This window comes from Pteropus medius, unplaced genomic scaffold (genome assembly GCF_902729225.1).
Source record: "Pteropus medius unplaced genomic scaffold, Ma_sr-lr_union100, whole genome shotgun sequence".
NCBI lineage: Eukaryota > Metazoa > Chordata > Mammalia > Chiroptera > Pteropodidae > Pteropus > Pteropus medius.
The window spans coordinates 16,046,801-16,060,131 of NW_024354503.1; the positions used below are offsets into that span (position 1 = coordinate 16,046,801).

Here is a 13,331-nt window from a genome sequence, read left to right on the forward strand (position 1 = left end):
AAGAGGGGTCAGTAAGACTGGTTAGGACCTGCTGCAGTGGACCAAATGAGAGGATGTAGCCTGGACTAGAGTTGCAGTAGTGGAGGTAATGAGAAGTGATTGGATTCAAAATATAGTTTCGAAGCAGAGCTGATGGACTGACTTACTAATAGAATGAAACGAGATCTAAGTGAAAGAGAATTCGAGGATGACTCCTAGTTTTTGGCCTAAGCAACTTGATAAATGATGATGCCATTACAGAGATGGAGGAGGGTTGAAACGGGATTGGGGAAGGAAATGAGTAGTTTGGTCTTGACCTTGCTAAATTCACAATCTAAGTGTAGATATCCAATGGATACCTGGGTTCATGAATCTTGAGTTGTGGAGAGAGGTCCAGGCTGAAGATGTAAATTTAGAAGCTCTCAGCCTACAAATGGTTTGTAATGTCAGAGAATGAATGAATTCTTCTAGGGAGAGTGTAGGTAAGAGAACAGTACTGAGGATGAGCCTGGGAAGCCCCCAAGCATGTCGAGATTTGGTAAAAAAGAGGAAGTGCTAACAAAGAGGACAATCAGTGAGGTTGTGAACTCAGAGAATGTGGGTTCTTTAAACCTAAAGTATTTGGAGAAAGAATTCATTTGGTGAATGATGATGAATCTGCTGGCAAGTCAAATAAGAAATGTAGGTAATTGGTGACTACTATAGAAGTCTTTTTCATGCAGTGACAGGGATGAGCATCCAACTGGAGTAAGCTGAGGTGAGAATAAGAAAGATGAAGACACAAAACAGTTTGAGAATGTTCAGTTACTAGTGCTACCTTAAAAAAATGTCTCACACTCAGTGGCTGAAAACAATGACATTTACTTTGCACACAAATCTGCAATTTAGTCAGGGCTCTGTGGCGTCATCACCTCCATTTGGTATCAGCTGGGGTGGCTGGAAGGCTGAGGCTGGAGCCATTCATTCACCCACACGTCTGGTGGTTGAGGCTGTCCATCAGCCAGAACCCCTCCATGTGCTCTGGGATTCCTCACAACATGGTGGCTGGGTTCAAGGGCAAGTCCTGAGAGAGAGATGGGCAGAAACCCTATCGCCTTTGATAACCTAGCCTTGGAAATTATATGATGTCACTTTTCCCCATTCTCTTCAGTGAGGTAGTCAAAAAGTCTCATCAAGGTTGAAGAGAAGGAGAAATAGACTCCCTCCTTGATGGGAGAAATGTGAGATCAGATCTACTTCTGTGCCATTTTGGAAAATAAATCTGCCACAGGGGGATTTGTTAAAAGGGGAGCCAAAATTAGGACTCTGGGTTGAGGGGAATGTGGGCAGGACCAGTGGATCCAGGGATTCAGAGTGCCCAGAGTCCACAATAGTTTAAGTGTTTTAATTTTTTTTAAATTCAGAAGAATGAGTTTAATCCAATCTGGACTAGACTGAATTATATTAATCTTTATATCAATGAGTGATAAAATATGTTAAATCCTTAAATTCCATATTTATTTATTCCATATTTTTATTATGACCTATGAAGGTAAAAGTACATAGGTCCGTGAAAGTCGTAATGGGACGCTGAATGTGGAAGGCAGGATTTTTGTTGTTTTATTTGGTTTTAATAAAGATGATATTAAAGCATGTCTTCAGATGGGAATGATCCATTAGAGAAGGATAAACCAAGGATGCAGAAGAGAAAAGGAATGATTAATTGTAGGAAGGAAATGCATCCTACACTTGAATAGGCAGAGCGATGAACTCTAGAAAATTAGTGGAGAAGCTGACAGATGGAGAAGAGAGAAAGGGACATTGCTTCCACTGAACCTGGAAGAGCTCACAGTACATGAGTACAGAGGCAGAAAAGTGTGTCTATGCTGGGAAGGCGAGGTGGTTGTCTAATGTTATCTATTTGTGAAGTAAAACATGAGACAAGGTCAGCTGAACATAGGAGTAAGCGGAGGGTTTGAGGGCAGGAAGCGTTGTGGAATAGTCATCTCGGGGAGCGGGAGACTGAAGTCAGCAGGGAAGAGTATGTAGTACGATCCTCTGGTGTGACCGACTTGAGTGCAACCAGCATGATTTTATGATTTTCTCCAGCCGTGATCAGCCTCCTGGGTGCAGGTGAGGTGTTAATGCATAATTAGTGGTTAGCTTTAGCCAGGGGTCAGGTTTTGCCAAATGAGTAGTTAGAGAGAGAGAGGGGTGCAAAGGTCAAGGTCACGGCAAGGAAATGGCAAGAGAGCTGGGCCGCAGATGAGGAGGATAAAGAGGAAAGCGAGGATGTGAGTGACGTAACAGATATTTTTTAAAATACGAGATCAACAAGTTGCACGTCACAATAAGGCTGATGAGTTATTGGAGTGCAGGTGTTCGAATAAGTGAGCTGGAAGGAGAAGCGACAGTGATGTTTGAATGTGTCAGAGGGAGTACAGAAATGTCTGATATCAAGGTCGAGGGTATGGCTCTCAAACTCTGTGTGTACTGGGAGGAACTGGAGGACTTGTTAAAACACTAATTGCTGGGCCCACCCCCAAAGTTCCTGATTCAATGGGAGAGGTGGGGCCTGAGAATTTGCATTTTTAACAAACTCCCAGATGTTCCAGCTGCTGGCCCAGGGACCACAAGCGAATGGGAGGCCAAGGTGGAATGGAAGAAAAGCTCTCTAGAGAGCAAGGGAATTTGAGGCCAGGATGTGAGATGAATCCAACTCTCCACCTAGATGTGGATGACTCTGAGCTGATGCTTTGAGACACGTGGTGAAGTCATCAGTGAATAATGGCAACAAAGATGAATACATGGAGGGTGGCTTCGGACACAGTTTCGAAGGGACTGGCATTTTTGAGGAAGAAAAGAGAAAAGGTGAAGGAAACAATTAAGAGCAAGGAAGAGACTAGACCTATTCTCCAGACCCTGAGGGATGTGGGACATGGGAGAAAAATCCATCAGCACTTGAAAGAGGGAGTGGCATTCCTACTTCAGGAATGGCAGCTTTGAGAGATTGGGGATGTATGGTGTCAGAGGCCATGAGAGAGGGCATCAGGCCTGGAGATGTACAAGACAATTCAGGATGAACATCCAATGGGAGACAGGCAGTGTTGCCCCTAAGACTAAGAGACTCATTGGAACCACTGCCCCTAAAATCTTCTAGAAAAATCAGTGCTCCAAGTTTTCTGATTTCTTGGAGGAGTCATTTTTCTACTACATTAAAACAAGCATGAATTGATGCAAAAACAAATTTGCATGAACCTTTAATAAAAGAGAGACTTCAGAGATAATTTTAGCCATTCTCCCAGATCCTTCTCATATATCATACTTTGGAGAGAAAGTAGGAAAAGCCTCTAGATCCTGGGTGAAGGGTGTTTGTACTTTAATTTAGAAAATGTAAAGAGAAACTTCCAAGACTCAACTTAAGGAATCAATCAAGGGTGTGGTCTATAATAGAGCTAATGACATTGTGCTGGGGACTAAGTTAGCTCGTGGACAGAGCTGCTCACCTAGAGCCCTTCACATTATAGATTCTGCTACTACTCACCAGACCAGGTGCAGAAGTGAGCCCCAGATCCCCAGCAGATTCTATTTTATGGGCTAGAAGTTGGCCCAGCTTCCTCTATGGACTTTAGTCTCCCGTGCCTCCAAGATGGGCCTCTCTGGAGCAGTGTGGTGCCCAACTAAAGGAACAGGGAGTGTGTATGAGATGGGAGGGTCTCAGCCGTCTTTCCAACTTGTCTTCAGCCACTCTCCCTCTTTCTACCTCAGTTTCTTCCCCTTCTCTCTCTTCTGCCAGGCAGCTTAGTTGAGTGGTTGACAAGACAAACGGGAGGGGTCGGGCTGGGGGAGCTTAGCAGGCTGGAGGTCAGACCTCCCAAGGGAATCTTCTAATGATCTTAGGGCGCTTAGCTGGCCTGGTTCCGCCCTCTTTGTCGCCTGCCCCCTAAACTGTCACGTTCAGTTGTCCAGGAGATGGTGAAGAGGCTGGCTGAGCAAAGGAAAGGGAGGAAAAGGACCGCAACTTAAGGAATCCATCAGCAGAAGCCCGGAGGAAGCACAGACCCTTGCTCCCTGACATTCTTGGAGGCCAGGATGGGGCAACAGTTCAGCTGGGAGGAGGCGGAGGCGCCGGCGAGATGGATGTGGCGGAGCTCCAGGAGTGGTACAAGAAGTTCGTGGTGGAGTGTCCCAGCGGCACACTCTTCATGCACGAGTTTAAGCGCTTCTTCAAGGTCACAGGCAACGAGGAGGCTACCCAGTATGTAGAGGGCATGTTTCGAGCCTTCGACAAGAACGGGGTAAGGCACCCTGAAGGGGAGGATTGGCAGCCAGTCCACCTGGCATATTTCTCATCCTTAAGGGAGCATCCTCGGCAGGGACTCCTGGTTCCCCAGTCCTCCTGCTCTTCCTTTCTCTCATTCCCCTCTCACCACTTCTGCCTCATCTTTTCTCCAAAACTCCTCTCTCTCCCCATCATTTTGTCCCTTCCCATCTTCTCTTCCCTCTGCCCTGTCCCTCTGCTTCCATCTGACTCTCCATGTCTGTCTCTTCTTACTGAGAGCTGAAGGTAGGCTTGGCAGAAGGGCATATAGCCTAGTCCTCTCTGTGTATTTCCGGCCAGGGGCTTGCAGCCCTAGGACCTGGTTTCTCTCTCTCACACACACACACACACACACAGATCCCCTGCCAGTCTAATGATAAGGAGCAAAGGAGCTGTCCCAAGTGGGACAAGTTTTCTTGGCATAGACTGTGAGCTCCCCATCGATGGGCCCTTTGAATCGAGGCTGGTCAGGTCTTCCCCACCAAGACAAGAATGCTGGAGAAGCCTCCTTCATGGACTGGGACATGGATGGATTATTACTCTTCAAGTCATGGAAGATCCCATGATATCATTCAACCACAGGGTTTCTTTAAGCCCTCCCATGACACCAGCAGCTAAGAGGGTAATATATTTTATAAATTCACACCTGGAAATTGAATTAAAAAATTGAAACTCCTTCATTATTTAAAGTCATCCAGTCTAGCGCCTCTGCCATCCTTTAAACCATTAGAGTTACTTCAAATACTTATTTGAGCCCTCAAAATTGAAGGGTGTGCGTTGGACCTAGGTAATTAATCTTAAGAAATCAACAGTACCCCACTTCTCTGAGCATGGAGACCTTCACTTCCTAGGCTGAATCATGGGGAGTGCTGAGCAGTCAATGCACATCTCAGCTCCTGTCAGGGAATGGGGTCAGCGTCTTTTGTAAAACAGAAACCTCCTTGGAAATGAATCCTATAAACTCCCTCTCAGGACACATAGTGAGCAGACTTCCCAAAGCTCCTCCTTTCTTCAGTCTCTGAGTCAGCAGCAGCCCCGTGAGGGAGCATGCAGAATTCGTTACTTCGAATTAAATGATGAGAAAACTAGGGCAAGAGGATGTGAATTGATTTGCCCAAGATCATACACTCAGGGATCCTCACTTCCAGGCAAGTGCCCTTGCCTAGAAGGCAGTTACTTTTTTTAGAGAGAAAAAATGATTTTAAAAAAAGGTCATATATGACAAAACTTACTATCATAAATATATCAATCTTCCCCATACTTCCCTAAAAATCCAGTATAACAATTTAAGATCCAAAAAGGATTATTAAGCCCCTGGACATCCTATAGCTGTACCCCTTATACCTCATCACTTCTTACAAATTAGCATATATATTCATCAATTGCTTTTTTCCCTTTCTTTATAACTTTTATTTTGATAGGATTTCAAATTTACATTCAAACTTGCAAGAATAATAATGCAAGTAACTCCCATGTACAATTTAGCCAATATTTACATTTTTTTGCATATTTGCTTTGTCATTCTCTCTCCTCCACACACACACACATATAATTTTTAAAAAGAAAGTTAGAGACGTTGAGCCTTTTTACCCCTAAGTATTTCAGTGTGTTTCTCTTAAGAATAAGGATATTCTTTTAAATAACCTACCATAATTATCAAAATCAGGAAATTTAACATTGCTAGAAATCTATTACATAATTGACAATCCATATTCAAGTTTGGTCAGTTTGTCCTGATAATGTCCTTTAGTGCTTTTTTTACCTTTATCTTTTGGGGGGCTGGGGAGGGAGGAGGGTTGGAAGCGGTCTAATGATGCATTGCATTTACTTGTCTCCTTAGTCTTTAATTAGGAATCTTTCTTCTCAGCTTTTCTTGTCTTATTTGGCCCTGACATTTTTGAAGATTGCAGGCCAATTATTTTGGTTTGTCCAGTGTTGCCTTGCGATTAGATTCAGGTTTTACACTTCCGGCAGAAACGCCTCAGAAGTGACGTTTTTCCTTCTCAGTTCATCACGTCAGGGGGCACGTGAAGTTGGTCTGTCACATTACTGGGGTGGTTAACTTCATCATTTGCTTATGTGGTGTTGGCCTGGTTTCTCTACCGTAAAGTTAATATTTTTCCTTTGTAATTAGTAAACATTTTATAGGGGGATACTTTTAGACAAAGTAAATATTCTGTTACTCATCGAATTTTCATCTACTGAGTTTGGTGTCTATTGATAATTTTCTAATTCCACTTCCCTTTCTCTGCTTATTAGCTGACATTATACTGGAAGGAAGAACTTTCTTAGAAGGTGTACTAAGTTCATCTGTCAGACACTGAGCCTTCTTTCTTTTCTCTTCCTACTTAGTCTCTGTCTCCAAACCCACATCCAACTCCCCTTCCCACCTCAGCACAATCTTTAGGTCAGGAAGTCTCAGTTCTGGGCCATTGATCTGAGATTTCTAGGGCAAATAAAATCAAAAGAGCTCATAGAGCTAGCTCACATGTCAAAATCTGGGGTGATGGAAAACGGGTGTGGTGGAGGCGAGGAGGGAGGAACATCTCATCTCCGGGGCCACTCTCCCTTGTAACACTCTTCTCTCTGTGCTGTTGCCCTGTGACGCACTGGAATGGAAGAAAAGGGAAGCTCAAATGTCACTTGGGATCCTTATGTAACATGTGTTGGGGTCAGGGCTGGTGCGCAGATACAGCCAATTCAAGGAGAAACAGGGCAGATGACTCCACAGAGCAGATCACACGCTTGTCGATTCCACTCCCACTCCTGAGTAGGCAGAGCCTACTCAGTGGTCCTCGGTTGGTAATTAAGGCTGACGAGGGCGGATACACAGCTGATGAGATTAGTTTGGGCTGGAAGCTTCCTGGTAGTGTCCCCGGGGTTTGCGATAACCTCACAGGTGAGATCACTTGTCAGGAAGGGTTTACTCTAGAACGAGCCCCTAGAACAGGAAAGGGTTGTGGGGTGGAAGAAACTCTCCTCTACTCTCAAGATTCTTTTGGCCGTTCTAATAATCAAATGGTCATGATCCTGATTAGCAAGAAAAAATAAACAAATTTAATACATACATATGTATGGGAACCCCACATACAGGAGAGAGTCAGAGACCCCACAGGCATGAGATGTTCAGAGACAGAAAGGGAACATGGGTATAAGACAGTCTGAGCTGGGAATGAGGTAAGGTGCCTTGGGGGCTTCAAAAGGTCATTGCAGGAACAGCAGAAGTGTATTAAACAGAATTGGTTGCCCTACCCTATAGGTAGGTCTAAAGAGGTTATTTCTGATAATCTCTTATTATGGGCAAGACCCCTAATTCAAATTCTTCTATGTAGTTAAGGGAGGGGCAGAAGTTTCTCTTGAGTCCTAGGCTAAAGTTGCCTTTAGTACAAAATGATCCGCCTACCACAGAACACATCTTTGGATGACTTGTTCTGAACTCCTTTGGGGTTATTGTGGAAAAACGTATTGTGTTGAGGAAGATGTTGTGAGAAGGTTCCAGACAAAGAATGCAGGAGAATCTGGAGATCTAGAGAGTAGGGATTTGCCAGTGGTTTTGGTTTTGCTTTTCTCGCCTTGCTGCTGGACACTGGGCTCATTTTTTAGACAGTGTTAGACACTGAGTGGAATAAGAAAGTTCTCCCCACTTAGTGAACTGAAGACCTGTAGCTCGAAAGTCTCAGCCTTAGGCAACTTATTTGACCTTTGAGTCTCTGGTTCCTCACCCATTAAATGGGGAAAACAGACCTGAAGGAGATGAGGTATGTAAAATAGATGGTTTCTTCCAGCCATTTTGCATAATTTTTCCTACTCAACTCTTATTCAAAAAGAAACATAAGATCAATTTTTAGTAAGCTTACTATATCATAATTATTAATGAAAATAGCCTTTTAAAGAACAACCAATTGGCATTGTACACCTTAAATTTACACAATGTTCTTTAAAGGGCTATTTTGCAATTATATCTCAATAAAGCTGGTGAAAAAAACTGGAAACAAGCCAAATAACCTTCAATGAGTGAATAGAAAACAGACTCGGGACCATTCATGCAATGGAATACTACTCAGCAATGAAAAAGGAAGGAACTATTTATACATACAGCAATTTAGATGAATCTCCGGGGCATCACACTGAGTGAAAAAAGCCAGTTTTAAAAGGTTACACATTGTACGATTCTGTTCCTATACCATTCCCAAGGTGAAACTTCAAGGAATGGAGAAGAAATCAGTAGTTGCCAAGTGAGACAGTTGGGAGAAGAATGTGACTATTAAGAGGTAACACAAAAGAGTTCGTGTTGATAGTTACTTATATCTACGCATGTGATAAAATTTCATAAAATTACATACCTACAAAAGCTGCATTAAAGTCTAGTGGGGGTGGGTGTAGGAACAAACAGCCATTGCTAAAATTTACCCTAATGAAATTACCGGAGCTGTAAGAAAAAAATATATATGTACAAAAATGTTTACTGTGTAACATAAAATATTAAAACCATATTCAGCAAGAGGAACTGCCCAGAACCCCTCAAAAAAAAAAGTTATGATTTTAAATCATTTTGAAGACTTGAGACATTTTAAAATGAAAATTCAGGAAACGAAACTACAACTACAGTCTGACTTCAATTAGGTAAATACATGGTGGAGGGTGTGGAAGACCAGAAGGAATTATATAAAAGATGCTAAATAAAACACTTCAGGAGTTGAAGTAGGCTCGTTTTATTTTCTTCTTGGTTTTTCCTTAGGCTTTTTTGCTATTTCCCTCATTTCCTGCCGTGTTCGCTTGTTGGCTCACACCTTGCTCACCCAGGCACCCGTATCTGGGGCTGGGGCTCCAAGTGGCCTGACCTAGTGGGACAGAGGTGCTCTGGACCAGCAATGTCATTTCTGATTAAAATGTCAGTGGAATGACAGATACTCCTGGGGGAGCTGATGTCTCAGGCTTTGACTTAGAGAGCTGAGATCCCCAACCTGAAATATTTGAGGTCACGAGGTGTCAACCTCCTACAGCCAGCACCACCAGCCTCTCACCTCAAACTCTTCTGGAACCAAAGCTTGTTCTTCCCCTACTTCTCATTTACTGCTTTTGGAATAATAGTCGCTGTCACATTTCTATTCAAGGAAGGTTTAGTTTTCTAGTCAGAATCACCTCAGAAGTGAACTAGGCCCCTCCTCCTTCCTCTCGCCACTTAGCACCTGAGTTGAGCTCTGTCCTCACACCTCTACCTTCCTGAGTGTGGGTGGCATGCAGGCCTGTCCTTCAGTTTAATGTCTGCCTGGGACCTAGAGGTGAGCAAGAGCTGAAGCCATTGCCTTGTTCACCTTCCCTTGGGCTCGGAGTGAATGAAAGTGCAAAGGAAACTTTCAATGTAAGCGCTGCTTTCTAATCTCCTTTCCAAACTACCTTGGTCTCAAATTCAGATTAAGTTGATCATTTATTCATTGATTCATAAATATTTATGAGACCCTGACTCTGGGGATGAGTGGCACTGCTCTAGGTGTGGAAGAGAAACAAAACCCATGTAAGCCCCTCTTTTCTTCAGGAGCATATAATCTAGCTAGAGAATGAGACATACCTACAAAACGGGCAACAATGACAGAGTAAGTTTCAAACTGTGCAGAATAGGTAGTAGGTGCTATGAATGTTAGAAGAGGGAGCGAGAGATCCTTGTGGCTAAAGTGGGCCAAAAAGGAAGGCTTCCTAGAGGTGGGGACCCTTGAGCTGAGCCTTGAAAGATGGGTAGGATTGGATGATCGTGGAGACTGGGAAATGATCCTGGGGCGGAGAACAGCATGGGCAAATATGCAGAAGCCACACGGACTGCAAGGAAGAGGCAAAGCCCTGAGTCTGTACAGATGGACAGCCCAGAATAGGGCACACGCCTGCACTCTGGGGATGTGAAGCAGTGGGCAGGAGGGGGTCTCACAGCTCCCACTCTCAATGCAGGATAACACCATCGACTTCCTAGAGTACGTGGCAGCCCTGAACCTGGTGCTGAGGGGCACCCTGGAGCACAAGCTGAAGTGGACCTTTAAGATCTATGACAAGGACCGCAATGGCTGTATCGACCGCCTGGAGCTGCTCGACATTGTGGAGGTTAGTGTCTGCCCATGGGGCCTGGTACCTGGGCACAGGAGCACTGCTGGGCTCTGAGGGCCGGCTGATGAAGAGGGGGCCCTGGGGCTGGGGTTTGGGAAGAGGCACTGAAATCATTCAGAGTGTGCTTTCTGACCACAGTGGAATTAAGCTAGAAATCAATTATAAAAGATAAATTAAAAACTCCCATGTGTTTGGAAACTATGCAATACACTTCTAAATACTTCATGAATCAAAGAAATAATATCACTCACACACACACACATATCCAAAGCATTGTGAACTGAAAAATAATGCAAACATAACAAAACTTGTGGAATGCAGCCAAAACTGGGCTTGCGGAAACATGTATAGCCTTAAAAAATGTATATTAGAAAATAAGAGGCCGAAAATAAATGATCTAAGAAGTCATCTCAAGAAATTAGAGAAAAGAAAGGTAAATCAAACCCAAAGATAGTAGAAGAAAGGAAATAAGAAAGAGCAGAGATTAATGAAATAGAAAAAAAATACGCAAGAGAAAAATAAGTCAACAAAACCAAAAGTTGGTTCTTTGAAAAGACTAGCAAAGATGATAGACTACTAGCAATAATAATCAAGGGGGAAAAAATGCCCACTAGAGCACAGACTCTGACATGTGAACTGTGCTAAGCCTGTTACCCCCAGAGCCGCATTTACGGGGTGGCAGTTCTTAGCCCATTTTATAGATAAGGAAATCACCTCATGGAGGTTCTGTGTTTGCCCAAGTTCATTCACCAGAAGGTGCTGTAGCTGGCTGTAACCTGAGGCTCTCTGACACAGTCGGTGAGGGCCTGCTCTGTGCCAGGTGTAGCGCTGGGCAGTGAGGCCTTGGGGATCGGCCAGCTATGCCTCTGCCCTCAGAAAGCACCCAGTCTAGGAACTAAGGATAATCCTCATGTTTGTCTGTCTCTTCTCCATTTCACTTCACGAATGTTGCCTCACTGGAAGAGGAAACAGGGCAAAGGAGAAACCTCTTCTTTCCCCTCCAGTCCAAACACTCGTATCTCTTATCATCCTGTTTCACACACATAGATACACACATCCATAAATATACTACATTCTCTTTTCCTCTCTGAATCTCTATTTTCCTCTGTAAAGTGCTCTTTAGACCATCACAGTGCCATACACATCCCTCACTAGAGGTTTTGGTTTTTGGCTTTGGTGCTCATAGTGAAAACGCCAATGGTGTTGGGATGGGGTGACGTGTGAGGCCAGGTATCCTCATTTGGAACTAGGCCAATGGGACCCTGAGAGAACAGCCTGAGGACAGGTCAGTTTTTATTTGGATCGGGGTCCTTTGGTCCTCAGATGCACAGCCTGGGGGACAGTGTTGGGGACACGGTGCTGAGGGACCTAGGTCTTAGGGGAGGGGTGGAGTTTGCAGGGTCCCATCAATGCCTCTGTGTTTTCTCTGACAGGCAATTTACAAGTTGAAGAAAGCCTGCAGGGTGGAGATGGAGGATGAGCAGCAAGGCCAGCTGCTCACTCCCGAGGAGGTCGTGGACAGGATCTTCCTTCTGGTGGATGAGAACGGAGATGGTAACTGGGGCAGAGACGGTGGCCCTCTCCATAGCACCCCCACTTCCTGGCCATGTGACCTTGGGCAAAGCCTTCCACCTCCTAACAACTGGTGTCCTCATCTATGAGCTGGGTGTGTAGAGGACTACATGAAATGACAAAGGGTGTCACTAGCACATGACATTTTAAGAGTGATTAAAATTCCTACTGGAGTTGCTGATGGAAGCCAGGTAAGCAGAGAGAAAGAAAAGGAGCTTTGGAGTCAGGCAGACATTTAAACCTCTCAGCCTGGTCTCCGTTTCCTCATCTGGAAGGTGGGGATAATACCTCTGAGAGGAATGGGGTAACATATTTAAGAGCCGGGCATAGGGGAGGCCCATTGAGGCTACTGGGGGTCTTCACCCTCACAGCCCCAACACGCCCAGAAGAGTCCTCAGAACATTTCGAGAGTACTGTGGTCACAAGCAAAACTCCAATTCATTTGCAAATAAAGTCCCTTAAAGAAACCCTTGAAGGTTCAAGGAGATTCGTGGAGGATCAGAGAATTGACAGGCCCCAAGCTTAGGCCCCGAGACTGAAACTGCAGGCTTGTTCGTATAAGAACTATAAGCGCACCCAAGAAGAGATGGCCTCTCCTGTCAACTCTTGCCCCCGACTCCATTTCTTCCATTCTCCTGAATGACTCTCTCCTGCCCCTTGCTCAGGCCAGCTGTCTTTGAATGAGTTCATTGAAGGTGCCCGTCGTGATAAGTGGGTGATGAAGATGCTGCAGATGGATGTGAATCCCGGTGGCTGGATCTCTCAGCAGAGGCGGAAAAGTGCCATGTTCTAGAGGGGTCTGGGGCCCTGGGAGCCCTGCCAGAGTCCACAGGCCCCCACCAAGACTCTAGGCTTACCAGGTTTCTGGAGCAGTGGGAGGGCTCCTGGCTCAGCCTGCTTATGCCCACTCTTAATCCTGGCAGCCCTGTGAAGGGGATGGGGCTGCACGGGAAGGGGGAGGGGCTGTTGGTCTGACGCTGCCTACAGGGCAGAGCCTACTGGGAGGGTTTACTGGGTGGTGAAGGGAATGGCTTGCTCACACTCTCCAGCGGCTCCTGGGCAAACTATGCCTTGGTTGGATGGTTGTTGGGGTCCCACAAATTCTTACATGGTTCTTAGCTGGAAGAAAGGGCAAACTGAGAGGCGGGGTCCTATATACAAAGTTAGCAATGAGAATGCTCACATTGTATGAAGCAGACTGGTAGAAGGCAGGGGCTGGAAGGCGGTGAGTCTGAAGAAAAAGTAGGAGTTGGGTGCGGGGTGAATAATAATTACATCCCCAGCATCCTGAGGGGTGTTCATGAGAGGATGCTTGCCTCCTCCTCTCCAAGTTGGCTGCACCAGGTACGTCAGCAAGGGAAACCTGCAGCAAGGGCCATGGTCTGCC

General features: G+C 45.1%; 1 protein-coding gene across 1 annotated transcript; it reads left to right on the plus strand.

The window, feature by feature from the left end:
* The first annotated feature begins 3,972 nt into the window (after window positions 1-3,972).
* On the plus strand, window positions 3,973-12,737 carry GUCA1B (guanylate cyclase activator 1B). Its single transcript, XM_039854300.1, is given in 5 exon segments — window positions 3,973-4,081; window positions 4,084-4,256; window positions 10,220-10,369; window positions 11,806-11,926; window positions 12,610-12,737. Coding segments are annotated over 5 exon segments (603 nt in total). The 5' UTR covers window positions 3,973-4,050.
* The last annotated feature ends 594 nt before the right edge of the window (window positions 12,738-13,331 follow it).